Genomic DNA, 23,309 nt, shown 5'->3' with positions numbered 1-23,309 from the left:
AACGTCGTGAACTAACGTGACTTGGAATCTCTCCAATTTTTATTTTTATTTTCTTCTTTCATTTCTTCATTTTTATTTATTCAATTGTTCTATTTTTACTTGTATTTTATTTCACTATTATTTCATTTCAGGTTTGTTTTGGTTAATATAATTGTTATTTTCAGCTATTCATTTTCAATTTTCCTTTTTTAGTTGTTTCAGGGATTTCAAAACATTTTATATAGTAGACAATGGAAGTCTGAACTAGTGAAATTCATCATGAAACATTGTCAATCACCTTCAAATAAATGGAAATAAAATATTTGGGAGAGTTTTTGGCTACTAGTAAAGTACTTCTTTAAGGATGCCTCAAATGTTTCAATATTCTCATATTTTTACTGGAGCAGGTAGAATGTAAAATATATGAGAATTCATTGGCTAAAAAACAAGTTTTCAATTTTCCAGACTTTTCAATTCCATTTTGCAAAGGAAAGCTATCAAAATTCACCTCGATTTGAGCTTTGAGCTTCAAAGAGTTATACAGGGGCAAATTCAAGACTCAATGTACCTGACGTTTCCAGTCAAAAATGCAATAAATTAGAAATGCCTAAAATACAATATAATTCAATACTTGACATCACAGTACTAACTACAATATCCCACTGGACTGACGATACATATTAGATTTTTTAACAGACTGCCAACTGAAGTCAAACTGGCCATATGCTGTAAAGGTATATATTGGAGGAAGTTGACATCTTGAAACTCTTCGATGAAAATAAAGAAGCAGTTTTGAAAAATACATTTTTGTTAGAAAAAAATATTATTCGAAACTTTAATAGGTACCAGGTTGACTTAAATGTATAACCATCGAATCACTTGTACTTGATTTTATTTGTATCTATTATTCATATTTATATTTGAAGTATAGTGCCCCTTTTTTGTTTTGTCAATACCGTTTTCCTCATTATGGCTCACTATGATAGCTGTCTGTGATTACAGGTTTTTCTATTGAAAACAAACAAAAATCACTCTACTATGAACATCTGGTCCACATTGCAATTTCTCACATCAGAACTGACAAAGAATGTATGTTATGCTGATTGATATGAGGAAGTTAATAAAAATGTTTAAGTAAAAATCAATAACAACTTTTGACAAGAAAATATAAAAATTCAAATTATAATTTGATGATTGATGATCATTGAAATATTTTTTTTTATGTTTTTGGAAAATATATGAACTGTTTTAGATTTTTTTATTTTTCATACAATTTATTGAAAACTTTCAAAGGATTTGAAATCAGATTATTCTTTCCTTTGGTATTATTAAATCATTACATCAAGATGAAAATTATTGACACTTTTGGTCCACATTTTTCGTTTAATTATTTTTCACGGTTTTATTTTTTTATGCCTACTTTTGATCTGATGTAAATGTGTTTAGTGTGATGAAAACCCAACTTGAAATGGATGGATGTAGGCGTTACTACGTGGTAGGAGATCATCATGAAAATTTAGAAATAAAACTTCCTATATTTGTATACCACTTGTATTTGTAACTAACGTTACTGCAGTAACGTTAGTTACATTTTCAAACAAATACAATAAACTAAAATAATTGATAATAATTATCATTATATACCTATAAATCACTGTAGCAGAGGTCCTTAACTTAATTAAGTACATGCATATTTTTTTCCTGTGACAATGTGGGCACGCTAATCTACTCGCCAGTTTTCAGATAAGCGTACCTACAGGTGAACAAAATTCATGTACTCAATTAAGTTAAGGACCTCTGTTATTACCTACAGTGATGTATAGATATATAAGGGTTAATTAACTTATCAATTATTTAAGTTTATTGTATTTGTTTGAAAATGTCCCTATAGGACTAAACTGCAGTAACACTAGTTACAAATACAAGTGGTATAAAAACATAAAAGTTGTATTTGTCAATTTTCAAAATCTAACTTGTTAGAATATTATTTGGTTCATTAAAAACAGGGGTTGTTCGTTATCTTCTTTAGGAACATTCTCCAACTCATTTAAACCAGTGTAATTTTTTTCATATTACGTAATCTTTGGTCAGAAGTTCATTCTGATGGAAAATCATGATTGATTTGAATGAATGAAAACCCACGTTTAAGAGGAGTGTACATTTGGCATAAATGCAGTAAGATTGTTTAAATAGTTTATTATCATCTTGGGAAAATTGCAGAGGAGAAAGTTACAAGTACAAGACTGCCACATTTTACACATTGTGAAAATCTTAAACATTTTTTTGAACGTATTATAAATACTGTGAAATCAATAAATTGCAAAAATGACATTTTGATTGCCCAATATAATTTATCAAATATTTTTTGAAGTCGTTCATTTTATTGTATTCTTCAAACACTATTGAGTTCAATGAGTAAAAAAAAAAAAAGAAAAAACCATCTAAATATCATCAAAAAATTGAAGACATCTGCATGTTAGCCAATAGGCTAATTCAATTCGATTCAATATATACTTATTGTCTGAAGAATGTGTACATATTGACGGAGCATTGCAGAAAATAATAGCAAGTGGGATATTACATTGACAAAAATAAATACATGTAAAAAGAATAATCATAAAAAAAAACATTGAAAAAATATAAAATCAGAGTCAATAAAATAAACTTTCATAACTATTAGAGTTGGTCGTAGTTAGTTAAAATTATCATAGAATTCAGCTAGGCTATTTTAATGATAGCTAAATTTTGGTGGCATCTGAATGAAAACACTTTTGTCTAATTACCACTAGTTGATTTTATTTATACGACCGGTTTCGGGTTTAACCCCATCATCAAGTGAAAAACTTTTCACTTGATAATTCATTAAATGTTGAATAGGAAATACACAGTTGAAATTTTGCAAAATTATTTTTAGAAGGTTACTCAAAGAGTCTTCAAATTGTAACACATTGTTCCATTAGAAATAATTATCTGACTGGACCGTAGATCATAGTAATTTTTTTAGAATAAAACAGTCCTCAATTTAATATTATCACGGTTTTGTAAACCTTTTATAGTGAAAATCAAAATAAATATTATAAGTGTTGAATGTTCTTTAGTTTCTTTTTAGATTAGTTCAAATGTATTTCTCAATTCAGTTGTCAGTTCATTATAAATTCTTATTCACGGGTAAAAAAAGTAATTTTCAATTTATATTGTCATAGTCCCAAAAACTGTAAAAACTATTTTCAGTCTAATGTCATGTTTCAACAGCTTGTTTGATCCATACCATCTATAATCGCAATAAATCGAAAACTTGTTTTCGGTTATGATTGTTATATACAATATGATACTTAAATATTATTAATATAACATAAATTGATTGAATATATCATACCTATCAACAACTGGAGCAATCCACTCTTGCACAGCTCTCTCAATAGATGTTCTTACAAGTGCCTTTAGTTGAGGCTGTGTCTGAAATAGTAAAATCGTAGGAGACACTACTGTATGAGTCTGAAATGCTTGCATGCCTGTGATTTGAATGTCTGAATATCCAAAACGTGGTTCTGGGGGTGCTGATAGTCCTGAAGTTGGAGTAGTGCTATTGTTTTGAACAATTGGAGAGCTGGTTTGCTGGCTTGGAAGAATGTTTGCCAGTTCTTGGTCAGTTAAGTTACCACCTGAATTTCCTAAAAAAAAAAGAAAAGAAATAGAGGAGCTGATTTTCTTCCTGTCTTCGAAAGTTTCCCAAATTTTTTTGTATGAAGGTGGAGAAGTAGAAAGTCGAAAATATTTTTTCCCAAAAATTATTCTCCTTCAAATTTAAGGAGTTATCAAATCATTGACAGTAATTAAATACATGACTGATCCTCTGTACTGTTCTGATTTGGCACCCAATGAGTTCTTGTTCTTGGTCAACAATTTACGAGCGCCGAAGAAACAGTTGAGGTGTTCAGAAACCATGTTTTGGAGGTATCTTAAGACGTATAGAAAAACTGCTTTAACAAACGGTTTGAACGAATGTAAAAGTGTAATGATCATTAGAGGAAATTTTCGAAAAATATAAAAAATGTTTGTTATTATTTGTTATTCCTGGTAGTCAAGCAAACACAGGTAGTGGCAGCAGCCCAGGTAAATGGGATCATCTATCCCTATAAATTAAGACACAGAGTTCAAATGAATTAGTCTAATTGTAAAACTCCAGGCATCACCAGAAGATTACAAATGATACTTTGCCATACCATTGTGAAAATAATACTTATGAGGATAAAAACCATAGAACACAGAGAGAAATCCGAAAAAACAGCTCATCATACTTTGTCCAAAACTAACCATCAATCAAATCAGAATATGTAGCACAAATAGTAATTTTAAATACTTAGTATATCATCATCATGATACTCAGGTCTTCACTCTGACAGCAAGCTCAACTGGAAATTTTCATATTAATATAAAAAAAGACTGCTCGATGTGAAAACCAAATAACTTCATTTGCTTATTGAAAGAAAACTAGATCAATCCATCAAAAATAAATTACTGAGTTACTGAACAGAATTCTGGCTATTTTGGACACAAGAAATGGAGTTGTGGCGCTGTGCTAGCATGACAAATAAAACTTTCTCTATAATGAAGAGCTTTATGTGCAAAAACATACAGATTAATAGTTTTTAAAATTATAGAACTTCTTTACTTATTGTCTCAGATATTAAGTTAGCTCTCGCTCCAGAAATAATTTTTAACTGATTTGTTGTACTTTACATGGATCTAGCATTGTGATTAAATTTGTATATTCGGATTGAATTTGAAGTTGTTTATCATTATTGAGTGGTTAACGAAAAAACATTTGAACATTCCTATAACATTGGAAGTTTGGAGCAAGATGATGAGTTAGATATGAACACTGACAGTTACCAAATTTAAAAGAATCAATATTATTGTAAGAATTCAGGTCATGGGCAAACAGTGCACCGTGGACATGTACCATTCCAGCAATTTTGCTCACTGTGTTTATATCAGAAATTTACGATATTGAGTATTTGGTGAAAATGATGTTTTGTCAAAGATCCATTTGTACTATATAACAGAATCAACATACCTATACCATGATGCAGCAAAGATTCTTTTTTCAAAGGCTGGGATAGTTGATATTCAATTTTTCTTAATCTCTCAGGATCTTTTAAACAAACAGAAGGCTTCAAATTGTTAACATCTATTTCCAGGTGTTTACACAGCACTTCGATTTCAAACTTCAGAGTCAATTTCAAATCTGCTTCAGAGTGCAATTCAGCCAATACATTCATCAAAGCTATTGTCCAAGGATTGGGCGGCTTGAATACCTTGCTCTTAGCACAGGACTCCAAAACTTTTGCGACAAAAGGAACTACATAGAGAAGTTCTTGTTGACCCTTCGCATAAGCTTCTACAAGAAGAGATTTCAAGTCTAAATCAATTTGTAGAATAGGTTTGTTTCTTGCAAGAGTCAGCATCCCTAGCCAATGTCCCAGGTTTTTGAGAAGAGACCTAAAACCAAAATTTGTTAATAAAATATATTCCCTTTTCCTCCCTTCCTACCTATCAGAAAAATTTGCAATTGCTTTGTCAGACCTAAGAAGCACCCTGATATTTCTGAATGTTTCTCTGGTAACCAATTTCAGGATGTCATTTAAACCAAGTGTGTCTAAAAAGTTGGAGTACAATCCATGGAAGTTGAACTCAATGGAGGCTCTCTTCATGACCAAGTATTGCGCCAACCAAGGATAATATTCTTCGATAACTAATTCTCTCAATTCATCACATTTTTGCTTCAAATTTAGCTGACTCAGGTTATTGAATATGAATGCAGTCTTATCTTGTAGAGGTTCAGGAGGAGCAACAGCTTTCTCTTCTTTTTCTGTGGCTACTAAGAGTGTGTCAATGTTGGTTGCATTTGCTATCGAAGGTCTGCTACCCATAGTGCTTACAGGAGTTGTATTTGCTTTACTCGGTGCTGTAGTAGAAGCAATACTGGCTTTATATACCGTTGGAGTAGATGTTGGGGGAGCCAACATAGCGGCCAAGCTGGCTGGCAAAACAGGACCCTCCGGCTTATGCGGGGGCTCCATACTTTGCAAACCATACTCAACATATTCCTGGAGGTGTTGCGGAAATTCACTGAAGTGGGGAATAGCTCTTACGTGTTCGCAGTATTTATGGTACTCTTTCAAACGGCTCTTAAATCTGTCGAGAGCCGCGATTCCAAAATAGTACATTTTAGAACCCTCTTGCTTTTTGAGGGCTTCCAGAACAAATCTAAGAGCCAAACCAAGGGCTACATAGGAAGCTACTATACCTTTCTCAATAATACCTCCAAATAGTTGTGCTGTTACATGTAGTTCTTTGTCAGGATATTGAGGGAAAAACTTGTACTCTTCAAAAAGACTTCTCAACATACAGTTGAATACCTGAAAGTAACATTAACATATTTTTATTTCTAAATATTATTGTTATTACAAAATTTTATTTTATTTTCAAATCATAGAAATATATATATATATATATATATATATATATATATATATATATATATATATATATATATATATATATATATATATATACAGGGCTATTCAAAATCGTTTCTGTACATGGGGATCTCGTAAACGATAAGAGATACAGTGTCGGTTAAATTGTGGCAAAGTTGCGTATTTGAGAGACCTATTTAATGATGTGTAAAAAAATCGAATATAGTTCTTTTGATCCTGGAGATATACAGAAAAAACCAAAAAAATCCCAAATTATTTTTTTGCCTATATCTTCTTTATTCGCAGACATACTGAAAATCTGTCTACATTTTGCTATTGTCACTTGATGTGGGCTATCAGAATATGCCCATGAATCTTTTATATAGGGTATCATCTGACTTGGGCCACCCCCATCTTTGAATTTTTAAATACGGACCTGTATTTTTTGTTGTAGTTTTTGGATCGTAGACGTTCACTTCATACCGAGAAATTACATTTTATTTTAGATTTCGGGATGTTTCGGTAATATTTGATAATTAGGTGAATTATTCCTTTTTAAATTACGGCCCTGGAAATTGGTTGACTGAGTTAAATAAAAACACAATAGCAACTTTCACATCTCGCTATGTACCGTAGAGTTTTTTTTTTATTTTTAGGTACCTATTCATATTTTTTCATATTTCCATTGCTCTGAGAGTTTTTTACAATTAACTTCGAATAAGAAAACCTTTTATGATTATCTGAAACATATCTACAACAAAAATATATTATGTGTTTTGATGAGCAGAAAAAGAAATGATAGCAAAAATAACATCTGAAACGAACACTATAATTGTAATGGAAATTGAAATTAAGTAATTTATATACACAAAAAAAACTAATGGAGCAATAAATGTTCGAATTGGAGTCCTTCCATTTTGAGACAAATAATGGACCAATAAGATGGCCTGAAAGATCACCAGATCTTACTATTTTGGACTATTTTCTATGGGGGACATTGAAAAATAGGATTTACGCTGGCAGAGAGATAGAAAATGTGTAAGACTCGAGATGGAGGATTTTGAATGATTTTGCAACAATGCAGCAAATAAGTGTATTGAGGGCAATAAATAATATGAATAATCGAGTTCAAAAATGTCTCGAAATGGAAGGACTCCAATTTGAACATTTATTGCGCCATGCATTTTTTTTGTATATAAATTACTTCATTTCAATTGAATTGTTTCGGATGTTATTATTGCTATCATTTCTTTTTCTGCTTATTAAAACACATATAATATATTTTTGATGTAGATAGGTTTCAGATAATCATATAAGGTTTTCCTATTCGAAGTTCATTGTAGAAAACGCTCAGAGCAATGGAAAAAATATGAAGAGGTACCTAAAAATGAAAAAAAAAAACTCTCGAAAAACTCTACGGTACATAGGGAGACGTGAAAGTTGCTATTGTGTTTTCATTTAACTCGGTCAACCAATTTCCAGAGCCGTAATTTAAAAGGGAGTAATTCACCCAATTATAATCAAATATTACCGAAACATCCCGATATATAATATAAAAATTAATTTCTCAGTATGAAGTGAACGTCTACGATCCAAAAACTACAACGAAAAATACAGGTCCGTATTTAAAAATTCAAAGATGGGGGTGGCCCAAGTCAGATGATGACACCATGTATAAAAAATTCATGGACATATTCTGATAGCCCACATCAAGTGCCAATAGCAAAATGTGGTCAGATTTTCAATATGTCTGCGAATAAAAAAGATATAGGCAAAAAAATAATTTGGGATTTTTTGGCTTTTCCTGTATATCTTCCAGAACCAAAAGAGCTATATTCGATTTTTTACATCATTAAATAGGTCTCTAAAATACGCAACTTTGCCACAGTTTAACTGACACTGCATCTCTTATCGAAACGAATTTGAATAGCCCTGTATATATATATATATATATATATATATATATATATATATATATATATATATATATATATACATATATATACATATAAACTATTCACGCATGTAACAATCTTAGTCATTTAAGAGGAAAACTTTGTGTTGCATGCATGTATTTTTAAATGTGAGAAAATAATACAAATAAACTCAAAATATATATATATATATATATATATATATATATATATATATATATATATATATATATATATATATATATAGAGAGAGAGAGAGAGAGAAATATAAAATATTCGATTTTTTAATTGCACTTACCTCTTTCTCTCTTTTGTTGTGTGAATCTTGAAATCGTTTCAACATTGCCAAAACCTCATCTATAGACAACGTAGGGTTAGGCGGATGATTATAAATCCTCTGAAAGTAGTTGTTGGCTTCATCTTCAATCTCTTTTGACACGTGAGGAGATATTTCTGGAAACAGATTATATTCTGGCAATCTAGACTTGTCCATATTTGGGTTATGGCCCATCCTACCCAGGTTATTGATTTGATTGACTCCCAAAACAAGGGAAGAACTGGTGCCCACAGGTCCTTGGTGCTGTATTGGCATGATGGGAAATGGGCTATTAGACGGCCCAGGATTTAATATTCTTGATGGAGAACCTGGAGATTGAACGAGAGGCCCCAAACCTCCTTGTAAATTGAATGCTGAACTCGAGGGACCTGCTAAATTGATACCGGCCAAGTTACTGCTAAGACCTGGGACTGAATCGACGCCGGAATGATTGTAAAGTTGACCGGCAAAAACGGAAGGATTTATGCCACTATCCATGCCTCGTGAGCGAAGTATAGTGGGTTGTTGTTGCTGCTGCCTGGATTTGACAATCAGAGTACATGTATTTACTATTGTCAGGATAGCTTCATGGCAATCTGGATTAACAGAGTTCATACATTTTTGCAGGCAGAGAACCATCGTTGAGAGAGTTTCTATAGGCAAAGGTGCAACCTGAAATGTGATTGAAGGTTTGCTATTTTTTTTTAAGCTATACGATAATTTTTTTGTGAAATCAATCTAACACAAATTATTAACAATAGTGTAAAAGACTGATATATTACACACATATAACAAATAATGATGATATAGATTCTTTCATAACATAGCAAGTTTTTTAATTGAAAATATTCATAAAGCATAGTATAGTTCATTTCTTGATAGTGGTTGGCGTAATGCACGCGTCAATAAATTTGTTATAGTTTTAAAATGTGAGGAAAGCATTTCTATTGGATGAACTTTCATTGTTCTCTAACAATAAACATAGTCGAACAACTACCCAGAGAGTCAGATTTAGTACTACCAGTTTCTTGCAGTAACTATTTTGTTGAAAGATCATTCTTGGCGTGAACTAGTTTCTTTGAAGAAGGCTTTCCATATTGTTGGAAAAGAAAAATGCATGATCATTCAGATTTTTTAATAATTTACTCTTTGCATATGGTTGAAGTCATAACTCAGATTTTGTCCTGGTTTCCATTAAATATATAAGCTTTATTGTCTAAAATGTCAACATGTTGTCGACAAAATCAATAGAATTATATGAATGATTTTTTTGAAAAGGGGGGTTGGTTGGGTAACAGGATCAATTTTTTTCTTATAAAAACAATTGTATTCTTGCCGACGTTTCGAATTTAATTAAATTCTTCTTCAGCGCTCCAAAAGTAGTATTTTCGTGTTGATAATACTATTTTAAAAATTATCAGACATATTAGATACGTATCTTATATGTCTGAAGAAGAATTTAATTAAATTCGAAACGTCGGCAAGAATACAATTGTTTTTTTTTTAAGAAAAAATTGATCCTGTTACCCAACCAACCCCCTTTTTCAAAAAAAATATTGGATCACTAAACTAGTTAACTGTATATGAATGATATTTGAAAGAAAGCTTCATAATAAGACAAACAAAATTATAAAAAAAGCTAAAAATCAAATACATGTCCATGTGATTTTAAAAACATATTGAGGAAATATTAAAATTCAAATGAAAAATATTCCTCAATGACATAGTGGCTTTCCCTGCCAGAAGATCCTTAACGGACTTTCTGAATTGCTTCAAGACTTAGATAACTGTTACTAGGTTGTTTCAGAAGTTTTGTCCGTTGTATGTGTCTGTAATATCTCAGTGAATACTAATTCAATTCAATCAAAACAAGCGCCATTTGAATTAGTGCCTTTTTGCCAACGTAACACAAGTCGATTATTTCAAGGAGCATAAAAATTGTGAGCTCGAGATTCTACTGGTGAGAAAGTTATCGACGTGCTTGAAAAAATGGTAGCTGGAAAGTATGGTGGATGAGGAAGAACTTCGACGCTCAATTCGTTCAATTTTCGGGCGGTGATTTGTGAAACGTGAGGACATGGAGCAGGATCAGACCTCTTATGATGACCAGCGCTGGCTATTGGTGACGCAATTTTCGGTACAATTCGTCGATTTTTTAACAACAGGTCTCGGCTGTGATTGTTTGGTCCGGTTGCAGAAAGTTATAGTGAATCACGCCAGCCGCTGACCACCATACAGTAACCATAGTATTTTTTGGTGGGTTTTTGATTTTGCGTAGTGCCTGGGTGGCTCATCGGTGTCTAAACACTGTCCTGAACATCTCCTGTTCTTGGATTACTGTTCTTCACAGAAAATTTCCTGCATTTCTGTTAAGATTCCTGCACTGACGCCTGTCGGATATAATCCAACGCCCTTCGTGGTATTAGCCAGGGGAGTAGTTGTTTTTTTTGATAGGCGTCAGTCCATTAAACTTAATGTGTAGGTATATAGAGACTGGCTTGAACGTTTGAAGTTCATTTGCTTTAGATTTGTTTACTGACAGTCTTCAAGCATAGCCCACTGACTAATAAGAAAGTTCAAAATTTTTGCACCCATGGAATAAATATTTAGTGCAGATATAAATAGTCCCCCCCGTCTTAAACAATGTACAGGGCAAGATATTTTGTAAAAAGGGATCAATTTTATCTTTTTTATATAAAAAAAGCCAATAGTGTGACATCAGTTTCCGCCGAGAGGGCGCTACCAACTTTGTTTTCAAATGGAAACGGGGTCCTGCGACATTTCATATGAAAGGTATTTTTTTTAAACATCAACTATCAATTTCCAAATTAGAAAATAAGATTCAGAAGTGCTGAAGTATTCAATTCATTTGGCCATTTAGTAAATTATCAGAATTCTCAAATCTTTTAATTTCCAAGCATTAAAAAAGAATGAGTTTCAAACTTTTCTCTTCCAAATGAAATATGTCATGCCCTCTGCCGAAAAATAGTTTGAAAATTGGTCTTCACATTCAAGAAACTACTTTCTTTTGAATAGGTTCTCTCCTTTTGGGCAATATAAAATTTTGGGCAAGAGCCACAAGTAAACTTATGTACACCTGATCTATCATTCGACATGAAAGTTTTGTCTAAATTGTTTTTTATAAATTTGCTTAAATAATTATTTGTTCTATAAGCCAAGTTCCAGTCTTTCTTTTCCAAAAAACAAGCGATGTTACTGGTGTTCACCAAAGTTTGTGAATGTCCTATGACGCTCATTATCGTTTATTCAAGTGGGATGGACCCATAAATGGCTTCTTTGCGTAGTTTTTTGAAAAGAATGTAACTATTGTCAGCAATTTGTTTGATAAAACTCAGTTCTCTCTGAAAATTAATTTCTGATGGTGGAATATTCAGTAGTCTGTTTACTACTTTATACTGATAGGGATGTGTTGAGAAATTATTTATGACATAGTCCTTATATGGTTTGCAGAAAATGTTAATTATAAATTTTGATGTAAGTCAAGTGTACATTTTTTTCATGAGAGATTTGCCTCCATTTCTGTGGTGAATTTAATTGACAGATGAAAGAAATTGACACATACAAGAAACTTGCCTAACTACCTACTTGTACCAGTAAAAGAGTCCTTTTTTAGCAATTTTTTTTATGGATATCATTGAAAATGACATTCATAACAATCAGTTGATTAAGTTTCTGATACTGGTACAGATATGTAGATGATATCTCAGTTTGTTTTACTGGTAAAATCTATCCCACTTCAAGACCGATAATAAGGGTCATAGGACATTGACATACTTTGGTGAACCCACCAAAAACATCCCTCATTTAAAAAAAAAAAGTCTCAAACATAGCTTGCAGAACAAATAATAATTAAATAAAAAGGGTTATATTTTTAGGAGTGACAAATTTTTGGGAAAGAACATTTTTGGATTTCTACTTTCTTTTCCAAAAATAATAATTCAAGCAGATTTATTGAAGATAATAAAGAGAAAACTTCAGTGTCGATAAATCAAGAGTATATAAGATGACTTGTGGTTGTATATTAGCCAAACAAGGAGAGCCTATTCTCAAAGAATAAACGAACGTAGGAATAGTTTCATTTGGAAAAGAACAGTTTCCAATCCAATCTTTTGGAATGATTCAAGAATTCGTAAATTAGGTTTTCTGATGTGGAAATTGTTAATTAGTTTATTGCATGTCTATTTAATTATAATAAATTCTATAGGAAATATTATTGCATTAAAACGAACACTGTTGTCAGGTTGTAATTCTATATATTTTATCATCTTCTATTCAAATCATTCACACGCAACTGAATTGAATCATTGATTATTACCTTGAATAATAGTGATCGCGATAGTTGCTCATCATCTGGCGAATTTTCTTCAGACGATAATGAATAATACAATAATGTACGTAATTTTAAACTTTTTGCAGTGGTAGTGGTTTATGTCATAATTTCTTTTTGCAATTATTTGCAGAATCTTACAAAAAATCAAGATATACCGCTTAGCGTCAACTTTACATAAATTAGATGCAAACTTTTGCTAAAACTACTTTCTTGATTTTCTTGTAAATCTAAATGTAAAAATTGAAATTTTGAAAACTTGAATTCATGCCTCATTTTAGACCATAAACATCATTCATCATTTTACAAAACTTTGTGTAGAATAATCATGGAACGTACTTTTCTCATGAAACATTTTCACGTTTTATTACTTTACTAAAAACCTGTACATCCAATCTCAGATTTTTTTATGTAAATTTTATCTTCAAAAGATGCAAATTTTCAAAAGAATGACTTTTTGTCATGAAATTAATAATACAGATTTTTCTCCCCTGACCAACTTCATCCGTGGACACACTGTATTTTTTTTATTTTTTTATCCTAAATCACTTTGTTCCCTCCATGTATTCTTTTTATGAATCAATGATTTATGGAGAAGTATATGGATGTCATAAAAAATAAATAAAACTAATAAGTATAGATACAGATGCACTCATACACATATATTAAAATTTATTATCTTCTTCGATATGCTGCAATAATGCTTGTTTGAAAGTGTGAATACTTCTGTTGTTTCTCAAAGAACCAGGCAGTTTGTTAAATTCCACTAGTACTCTGAAAAACAGACTATTCATTGCTGACCTTGAGTTTGTCATGGATACATGAAACATTAAATTTTTGAAATAAATAGGATGAATACCCTTTATTATTTTGAATATGAAAACCATACTTAGATAATAAGATCTGTTCGAGATTGATAACCACTGAAGAGAATCGGGCAGTCTTTACAGAATTATACGCATACTTCTTCTGTTTTGCAGTTTTTGTAGTTGGCCTAACTTATTGTTATTCAGAAGATACAATAATGTAGCACAGAAGTCAAAATGTGGCTGAATTATACAGTTGTAAATTGTGACTTTCGAGTTAATACTAAGATGTGGGGCTACCCCTGAAAAAAAGAATAATTTTGAGATGTTTTTTATAATATAATTAGCATGACTATTGAGTGACATTGTTCTATCAATCATGAAACCTAGATATTTCATCTCGGTAACAATTTCAAGATATTCATTTCCTATTTTGATGTTCACTGTATCATGGTCAATTTTATTCAACTCATATTTAGATCCAATTATCATAATTTTGCTTTTATTTACATTTAGGACAATATTATTGATCAATAAATATTCAACAGTTTAATTTACTACATCTTGCATCTCCTCTATTGCATCATTCAAGTTATTATTTGATATGCATAATAAGGTGGCATCTGCAAATAAGTCTACCTGTTAAATAGTAAATATCATTTAGATATATAATAAAAATAAGAGTGGACCCAGTACACTACCTTGTGGAACCCCTAAATCATTCACAGATTCTGTTGAGGTTGATGATTTCACTTTTGTAATCTATTTTCTATTTTTCAAGTAACTTTCAAACCAAAGCAGTACCTTGCCGCCAATTCCATAGTGTGTCAATTTTTCCAACAGAATATTTCTATCGATGGTCTCGAAAGCCCTTTTTAAATCTACAAAAACTGATACTACATAATTCCCTTCATCAACATGTGATTCCCACTTTATTATAGTATACTGGAGTGCCATCTCACAAGAGTGATTTTTTCGAAAACCTGATTGCTGCCCCAAAAATAAATTATTAATCTCAAAATATTCCTCTATTTGTTCGTGTAGTGCTAAAATAATTTTTTCCAGTGTTGTTAATACATTAATTGGTCTAAAATGATAAGTTTCAATGATATCTTTGATTTTTGCTATATGTATTACTGTACTGAGCTTTAGTGCATCTGGGAAAACACCTTTTTCCATTGGTGTGTAGACAAGATTCAAAAGAACATAACCTATTGTATCGAACGTACTTCTGCAGCACCACATCATCTGAAGATCTTGATCTGCCAATATCCTTTCTTTCATAGAATAAAATGTAGGGTTTCTTCAGATATTCAAGATATTGCCGGAATACTTAGTGACACAACTATGTTTTAAACAGACAATTTACCAGTGGGTAATTTTGACATAGTCTATTTGAGCAAAAGTTGCTAGTTATGTGATTGATATTATCGATAAAATATTGGTTGAATGCTGTAGCCATCTCTAGTGAATCAGTAACAATATAGGGCTCAGGAGATGAAAAAAGTATTTTATTGAAGTTTTGGGAAATGTCTGGTTTTATAAGAGACTTCAAATGTTTCCACATCTCTTTAGGATTATTTCTATTTGAATCAATATTTTTCTCATAACACAAAATTTTCTTCTTTATCAGTAAGTTTACATATTGATTCCTAACTGACTTATAATTTCGCAACAGTTCTTCATTCTCTTCAGTTTTACATCTGAAATTTCGATATGCCCTATCTCTTTCTTTTGATTTAATTTTCAATTCAGTATCACAATACGGTATTTGATTGGGTCTAATAATGATATTACGTTGTGGGGCAAGCTCATTGACAATCTTTTCAGTTTTACCAGTTATATCATGCAGGACAGAATCAACATCAACAGAGTCAAAATTCTAGCGCTGATTAATCAACTTCAAGTTGACCTCATGATATGTTTTATTTGATATGTTTCTAGTAATTAGTATTTTATCTTGCATATTATTGCAATTTTTAAAACACTCAACTGCTATTATTGAGTGGTCTGTTATTTTTAGTAATTCAAATACATTTGCCTCTATACTATCAGTTAGTTATTACATAATCAACTAGAGTTTTACTATTATTGGTACATCATGTTCACTGCTTCACAACGTATTCGAATCCATATGTATTTAACAAGTTGATAATCTTTTTTGTGTAAAAGAGGTCCTTTTTCACCAATTAAAAGTACTTTACCCTTTTCACTGTATTTTTCTAGTATATCCTCCAGTTTATCAAGGAAAATTACATCACTAGAAGATGGAGAGTGATAGACTCCACCTATCAACCATTTTTGTCTACTCACTAGGATTTCAACAAACAGAATCCAATAATTTCTGTTTAGTACAAGAACTCTTTTATTTGAATTCGATATCAGCTTTAACATAGATAAGTACACCACAGTATGTCTATTATCACTATCATATCTATTTAGCCTACATTCCTCTATGTGTAGTTCCGAATTTTCCATATCCTTAGTAGTTCTGGCTTCGCTGAGAATAACATTTGGTTTCTGGCGAACAATATTGGCAATAATGTTGTCTTTTTGGGTTAAAAAACTTTCTGCATTCAAGTAGATAATGTCCTGATAATATTTGATGTTTCTGATAATTTTCTGACTTTTTTTAGTTTCTTGGCTGTATCTGATTAATAATTGTTGGAATATTGTTGATGAATTTGATTATTTTTTTCTCTCCTTTGAATAGGCATTCATTCAGCTGTATTTTGATTATTTGGAAGTATTCTCTTTGATGTTTGGTTTGGTCTGCAAATATTTCTATATTGGTTGTTAAGGCTTCCTCAGTGCTGGGGAAGCAAACTTTCAGTGGTCTTGACCTATTGGGTTGAAACCTTCCTAGCCTGAAAACTTTTATATTATCTATATCGACGTCAATTTCAGCTAATATATCTTTCACTGCTCTTTTATTATCCTCACTTCTCTGCATCCTAGAGGTCTGATTGGATTCATCTGTGTTTTGTCATTTATACAGTTCCAAAATCATTTGTTCTGCATTTAATGCCACTTCATCTTTTGGATCATCATTTCCAAAGGCATTCATTGCTTGATTAAAATTTCATTTGTAGGACTCGGTCTACCGTAGCTGTTTTCAATATGTTTCTTTTTTATCTGATCTTGTTCTTTTCACCTTCCATCATCATGCTGAAAATAGATCATCTGACAGGTTCCAGATCAAGATCATCGAAAAACTCTTCAAACACTCTTGTTAATGAATTAATGTAACAGGGTTCGTTCAAAGAATCATGGTAGAAAAATGGACAGATAATTCTGCCTCTAAATAGACCACACCAAACACTAATACTAAATCGTCTTTGCGGATTGTAGGGATGGACTAGAAATGGATTATGTCTACTCCAATAATGAAAATTCTTTCTCTTATACATCCAACAATTTGAAAAATTAACTGAAACGTCAATTTCTTTACCTTCAACCTTCAGATATTACAAAACCTTTTTCATTATGCCTGAATCGACGATGAATCACAGCAAAAAAACGACGATTATGTAATTCACGATCGGGGAACGAATTGCTGTAGTGTTGGAGTGCTCTTACGCTATTTTTCTGTAAAACCAAGTAGGATTCTCCCATATCACATTTTTCTTGATGAGAAAATGGCATTTCGAAAAATATTCGAACAGTAGTTGACAGTTACAATAATTTATGTCATTGTCATGATATACTTGAGAATATTTGACAAATAGTATTTCAAAAAAGTTTCGAGGTAACTTGATCACCCATAATAATTCTGTTTTATTGAATCAATAACTTTTTTTTCAACTGCATTAATATGTCGCTCCAGTATCCAATGTTATCATTATAGCAGACACATTTTTATTCACAAAATAAATACGGCCAGTGGAATGGTTTTAAGATGGAAATTATTGTTTTGCAAATTAATACCAAATTGCTCAGTGGTGTCAAGTGATTTCGACAGCTGGTTGTACTGTCATCATCTAGGCTCTACTCAAACTGAATATATATATATATATATATATATATATATATATATATATATATATATATATATATATATATATATATATATATATATATATATATATATATATATATATATATATATATTTACTGTGAATTGAGTTATTATCATTAATATTGATTTAGTTATTATTTGTGAATATAGTTTTTAAATACTAGCAATACACTTGAAATTATTTTCTTTTCTCATCTATTTAGTATAATTTCCATACACCACTGCAAGAGAGATTGAGGCAAAAACGTCACAGTCATTTCAGAGAATTTAGTGCCTACTACTAATTTTAAATTAGTAGTAATTACTCAAACTCAGTTGAAATTATAAGTCATTAAGTAGGTAGGTCATATGATTCAAATTGTTATATTATGTAAAGCACTAATTAGGTAGAATTGAGTCAGTATGAAGACGCCTATTGTATAACAAAACTCGTGTTGCGGTTTTGTAAACTGTTCAGTGAAAATTGTTAATTCAGTGTATTGTCATAAATAACTACAAGATTATATTAATCAAAGAGTACTTTGTAGGCCATAACACCAGAACTATTCTGATTACTGGCCAATTATATGTTTATAAATAAAACCTCGAAATGAAGTGTTACCTGATTACTTTGAAGATTGTCAAGTATTGGTCGATTCCACCATAATTCTAAAGGTTTCATTAGTTTGCTTATAATTACCATTATATACAAATATAATGTAATATATACACTTTAAATGGGCAAAACAACTTTTTGGTTCCACTTCTCAAAAAATATATAGAGAATGGGAAATTTCTGTGTAAAGTAATTAAATACATCAATCAGAATTCTTTGCAAAGATGTGTAAATCATACAAACTGGAAGAAAAGGACATACGGAACAAATATTTTTCTCATTCAGTTTGTACTCTAAACATTCGTAATGGAAGTAAAACAGATATAATTTACTGGGACATTACAAAACATAATACATGAAGTTAAAAAAAAATGAATATATGAAAAATATTCAGCTTCCAGGTGTACTTCAAAGTACTTGTCTACACCTCATCAGCACCTTTTTGGATAACAAATAGGAATTTAACAAAACTTAATTGAAACTTCGAGTAATGGATAACCCAACCTCGTTTGCCTGTGAAATTATTGAGCAACTTTAAATGCAGAAATAGAATAAACAAGAACTTCAGAGCTTCAAAGTTATTAAAAAAGATGCGCCTGAAACTAAGTATAACTGGAGACTGGATGTTTTCATTCGAGTAAAATTTGATATCAATACTCATTCATATATTAAGTTATGTAGTATTCCTGTGAATGATTCCAGTTTAAATTCCATTAGGAATGTTTGGAGTACAAACTGAATGAGAAAAAGTGATTTTTGTGTAATTCATTGTTCGTATATTTAAAGAAATCCTTTCAGGTGTTTCAAATTTACATAAATAGCAAAAGAAAACTCATTCAACTAACTTGTGTACCAATTTGAATTCATAGTAAGAATGTTTCCTCATAGTTCCAAATTATACAATTCATTACCTTTACCTTGGTTATGTTGTCATCAGTTTTTCCAATCTGCGGACAACGCCGGTACAAAAATTTGATACAAGCCATTACGAAACCATCTCCATGTTCAATAATTTTATCAGACAGCCATTTTTCCAATTTCAGGTACTCTCTTCTAGACGCTAGACAAGCTAGATCAATAATGAATGGATAAGACTGAGGTGATTGTGCATTCAACAACATTGATAATGCCTTTAGGTCCTGTGCTACATCCAGTATCCGAGACAGTCTGGTTTGGTCACAATCTCCTCTAGCATACCATTCACCCATGGCATGCATTATTATTGTTTTAACGTTGATGGTTTGGGCATGCCAAGCATGGTGCAATATTATTGCAGAGTTTGGATGGTTTCCTAAGAAAATAGGTATCAAGTTTGTGAGAAGTTCTTGTCTAAGAATAGTTATAGGTCCAGAAATTTGAAGTAGGGCTAAAACTAGAACATCAGGACAACTGTGAACAGGTACTTTAAACAGGTCCTGAACATGTGTGTATAATCCACATTCTGATAAACTGAGCAATAACTCTACAAGATTCAGTGAACGCCAGCTAGCCAACTCTTTCCCATCTTGTTCAGGTGGTGTTTTGAGAACATCAACAGATACAGTTACACAAGAATAATCAGCAAAACAAAAAACATCAGAGTTTTTCAAGATGTTTTGCATTAAACTGAACTGTCCCTCCACATTTTGCCACCTTTTGTAAAATTGATCTACGGGAAAGGTATCAGGATGGAATCCAAATGTCTGTAATCCTTGTCTGATTCCATTTATTAGTAAACACAATCCTTGTCGGTCCTTGATGATGAATTCAGGGTGGTCAAGTTCAGCCACAACGCTGTTCCACTGTAAGTTTGTAACAATTTCTTTGAGGGCTTGTATGAAAATCTCCATATTCCAAGAACTCCTGTTCTCTGATCCTTTATTGAATGAACCAGGAGTTTGAACGCCAAGAGATTCTTCAAGGCCACTGTGTGTTCGGCACATAACAGAAAGTATGCGGGCTACTATGCCAGGCGAGAGATCTCTTCCGCCAAGTTTTATAAGATTGTTTCTGCATTCTTCCAGAGACGATGTCAGATTGTATCCTATTTCAGTCACTAAATCAGCCAACGACGTGTCTAACATACCCCCGGATAAACCGGGGCCTTCAGAAGACATTTCAGGAGCCAATTCACTATGTTCTGGGTACACTAATGGTGCAAGCACTACCGGTACAAGGTCTTTAGGAAAATCTCGTTGCAAAGTTTTAAGAAATGTTGTATGTATATCGTTTGTGAGACCTAATTCTTTGGGATTCTTGAGTACCGCTGATAGAATCAGATGGAGAACTTCAGGTGTGGTTTCGTGAAGTCCACCTTCGTGTTGCCGACTGCTTCCTTCAGTATCAATATATGACTGGACCAAAGCGGGAACACTTGTTCGTAATTGGGCTTGAGATAGATTCACTACTTCAGGAATGGACGAATGACGGAGTGCAAGCGCAAAAACTACCTCTTGGACAGCTGAGAGGCGAAGGCACTTGCTCAACTGATTGAAGAATTGAGATCCAACTTTGATAACCTGAAACAAATATTTACTCCACTCAACTATCAATTGTTGGACTTTACGGAAAACTCACCTTGTGATTGATCAATGGGTTATCTGTAATGTAACAGACAGCTGTTAGCAGGGAAGGTTTATTCAACAAACTGGAACACTGTTCTAATAATGCTTGATTTTGGGGAGATGGGGCTGATATTTTGGAAGTAGACTCAGAAAAGTCCACTGATGAAAACAGACATTGGAGCAAGTGACGGTCCGCCTCCAGACCATGCAAAGACACGAGCTGTTGAAAAAATGCCCTGATTAATACTGATTTTGAAAAATTGTAACATTTTATTGAAATTTCAAGTGATTTAGTTACATTTTAACGGGATCTTAAACAAAAAAACAATAGTCAAAACACCTTTGTTCAGTTTTGTTACTTAGTCGGTAAGGAAGTAAACTATCCTGACAGAATTTATGAGAAATATGGCGGATGTTCCAATTTGTCAATTTTTCAGTATAATACCCTAGAAACATCGCACATTTCCAAAAATTATTTTTTCACCTACCTTCGTTAAGTCTCCAACTACTTGCTTGTAGTTTTTTTTAGTTAATGTGGCAACTAAATAACTTATTTGTGACAAAGTGAAAGACAACGAGTCTAGGTTCATAATTCCATGAACACGGCCTCGAAAGCTTCAAATACGTTTGAAGCTTTCTTACGTATGCACGGGACTTCAATCCACAAAGTCTTATTTATTTTTGTAAAATAACTAAATTTTATATGGTCCAAGACCATCATCGAGTCTTTCATAAACTTTCTAAACTCAATTTATCACATTCATCGCAAAACTCACGCAACACACAACACACGCATTAATAATAACAAAGAAAACAAAGTAAATTTCAACACTTCACAGAAGCACAGAATTTATGCCAGGTTGCCAGGTTGTCGTTTGCCACGGACCATCGTCGATATTTTATTTTCGTACTAATAGCGTTTTCCGTTGGTAAAACTACTGCATATTCAGTGTAACTGTATTTATTTATGTAATAATGAAGGATACAAATACACTGAAATTCCACTATTTATACCAATTGAAAACAATATAGAATCAAGAAAAAACCTATTGGAAAAATAAGTGGTGCCGTTGTCGTACAGAGTACAGAAATTTCAATATTGTTGCAGTTCCATTGGAACATAAATTTCAGCATATGTCACTCAACAACACTATTACTATTGATATTATTAAGTAATGTGACCCCATGGTTGCCAACTGTGGTAAAATAATTACATTTGACATTTGCTAATAAATAAATTTTTTCTGAGTTCCTTCTGCATTTTTATTTTTGGTAAATGAGAAACTGATTTCCAGAATATGTCGTCAGTCGTCTTATATGAAGTTGGGGATCCAGAATGAAGAATCAGCTATGAAGAAATATAAGATGGTCTGTCCCAATTATGATATCTACAGTTGTGAACTGATCGTAAGTTCTGGTATTCCACACAATTTTAAGAATGTGTTTTGAGAGGAAAAGTACCGTTCATGAGAATAAACCATGAAAATTATATCAATTTAAAAAAAATCATGGATATTTTATACAAATCCAGACACAAAGGGCCTTATCAGGCTTAGATCACAGCGACCTGTTTGTTGATAGTGGTCAAGAAAAAGACTTTTTCATACAAAGGATAAAATTTGAGAAAGATCTTTGGGTGAATGTATATTTGCCAAACTTAATCTGTTTTGATTTTGAGAACTAAGATCTTCAAATATAAAACAACATTTTTGAACTATGTACTGTTTTTTATTCCAGCATTTTTTCCTTCATGTCCCACAATAAAATTTGTACTAAGTTTCTTGTAGTAGTGCAACTAGTAACTGATTCCTTTGGCAGGTATTATATACTAAAGTACATAAGACGTTTGGTTTTTTGACTGATTTGCTTGTATTTGATATAAATTCAAGTAGTATTATCTGTCAGAACTGTAATCCGTGAGGGAACAACAGACTATTTACACATTTTTCTACAAAGCTGGTTTTTTGTCAGTTTGTTGTTTCGATGTAACAAGTGAATAAAATGAGAATTTACCACTCCAATGATGTTGCGTTAATATGAAGTGAGTTTCAAAAGTTTGCACTTTTCGGAAACTTTGTTACTATCGATTTGTCAGAAAATTATATTCTTCATAAAAATTGATGCATTGCAGAATGATTGCATATGAGTGGCAGAAAATGCAGAAGGAACTCAGAAAGATAGGTTATTTATTAGCAAATGTCAAATGTCATTTGTCATTATTTTACCGCAGATGGCAACCATGGGGTCGCATCACTTATTAAGAATGAGCCTTTTTCCTGAGAATAGTA

At 32.0% G+C, this 23,309-nt stretch overlaps 1 protein-coding gene across 3 annotated transcripts in view; it reads right to left on the bottom strand.

The window, feature by feature from the left end:
* The window catches only part of Not1 (CCR4-NOT transcription complex subunit 1), a 55,301-nt gene extending 33,476 nt beyond the window's left edge, over positions 1-21,825 (bottom strand). The window contains exons 1-8 of one of the 3 annotated variants that reach the window (XM_023171302.2): positions 21,510-21,825; positions 21,035-21,241; positions 19,390-20,976; positions 8,912-9,383; positions 8,694-8,848; positions 5,533-6,401; positions 5,057-5,481; positions 3,356-3,650 (exon numbers count right to left, since the gene is read on the bottom strand). In XM_023171302.2, coding sequence (XP_023027070.1) covers positions 3,356-3,650; positions 5,057-5,481; positions 5,533-6,401; positions 8,694-8,848; positions 8,912-9,383; positions 19,390-20,976; positions 21,035-21,241; positions 21,510-21,611 — 4,112 coding nt within the window. In that variant the 5' untranslated portion in view covers positions 21,612-21,825. Of the gene's footprint in view, positions 1-3,355; positions 3,651-5,056; positions 5,482-5,532; positions 6,402-8,693; positions 9,384-19,389; positions 20,977-21,034; positions 21,242-21,509 lie in introns of all 3 variants that reach the window. The other 2 variants (XM_074171739.1, XM_023171301.2) reach the window with 2 other exon arrangements.
* Positions 21,826-23,309: the final 1,484 nt, after the last annotated feature.

The sequence above is a fragment of the Leptinotarsa decemlineata genome, unplaced genomic scaffold (assembly GCF_025532065.1).
Source record: "Leptinotarsa decemlineata unplaced genomic scaffold, Ldec_3_MD MMD2_tig00000035_RagTag_RagTag, whole genome shotgun sequence".
Lineage (NCBI taxonomy): Eukaryota > Metazoa > Arthropoda > Insecta > Coleoptera > Chrysomelidae > Leptinotarsa > Leptinotarsa decemlineata.
The sequence above is the reverse complement of the archived record's forward strand: the minus strand, read 5'-3'. Positions and strand labels throughout refer to the sequence as shown.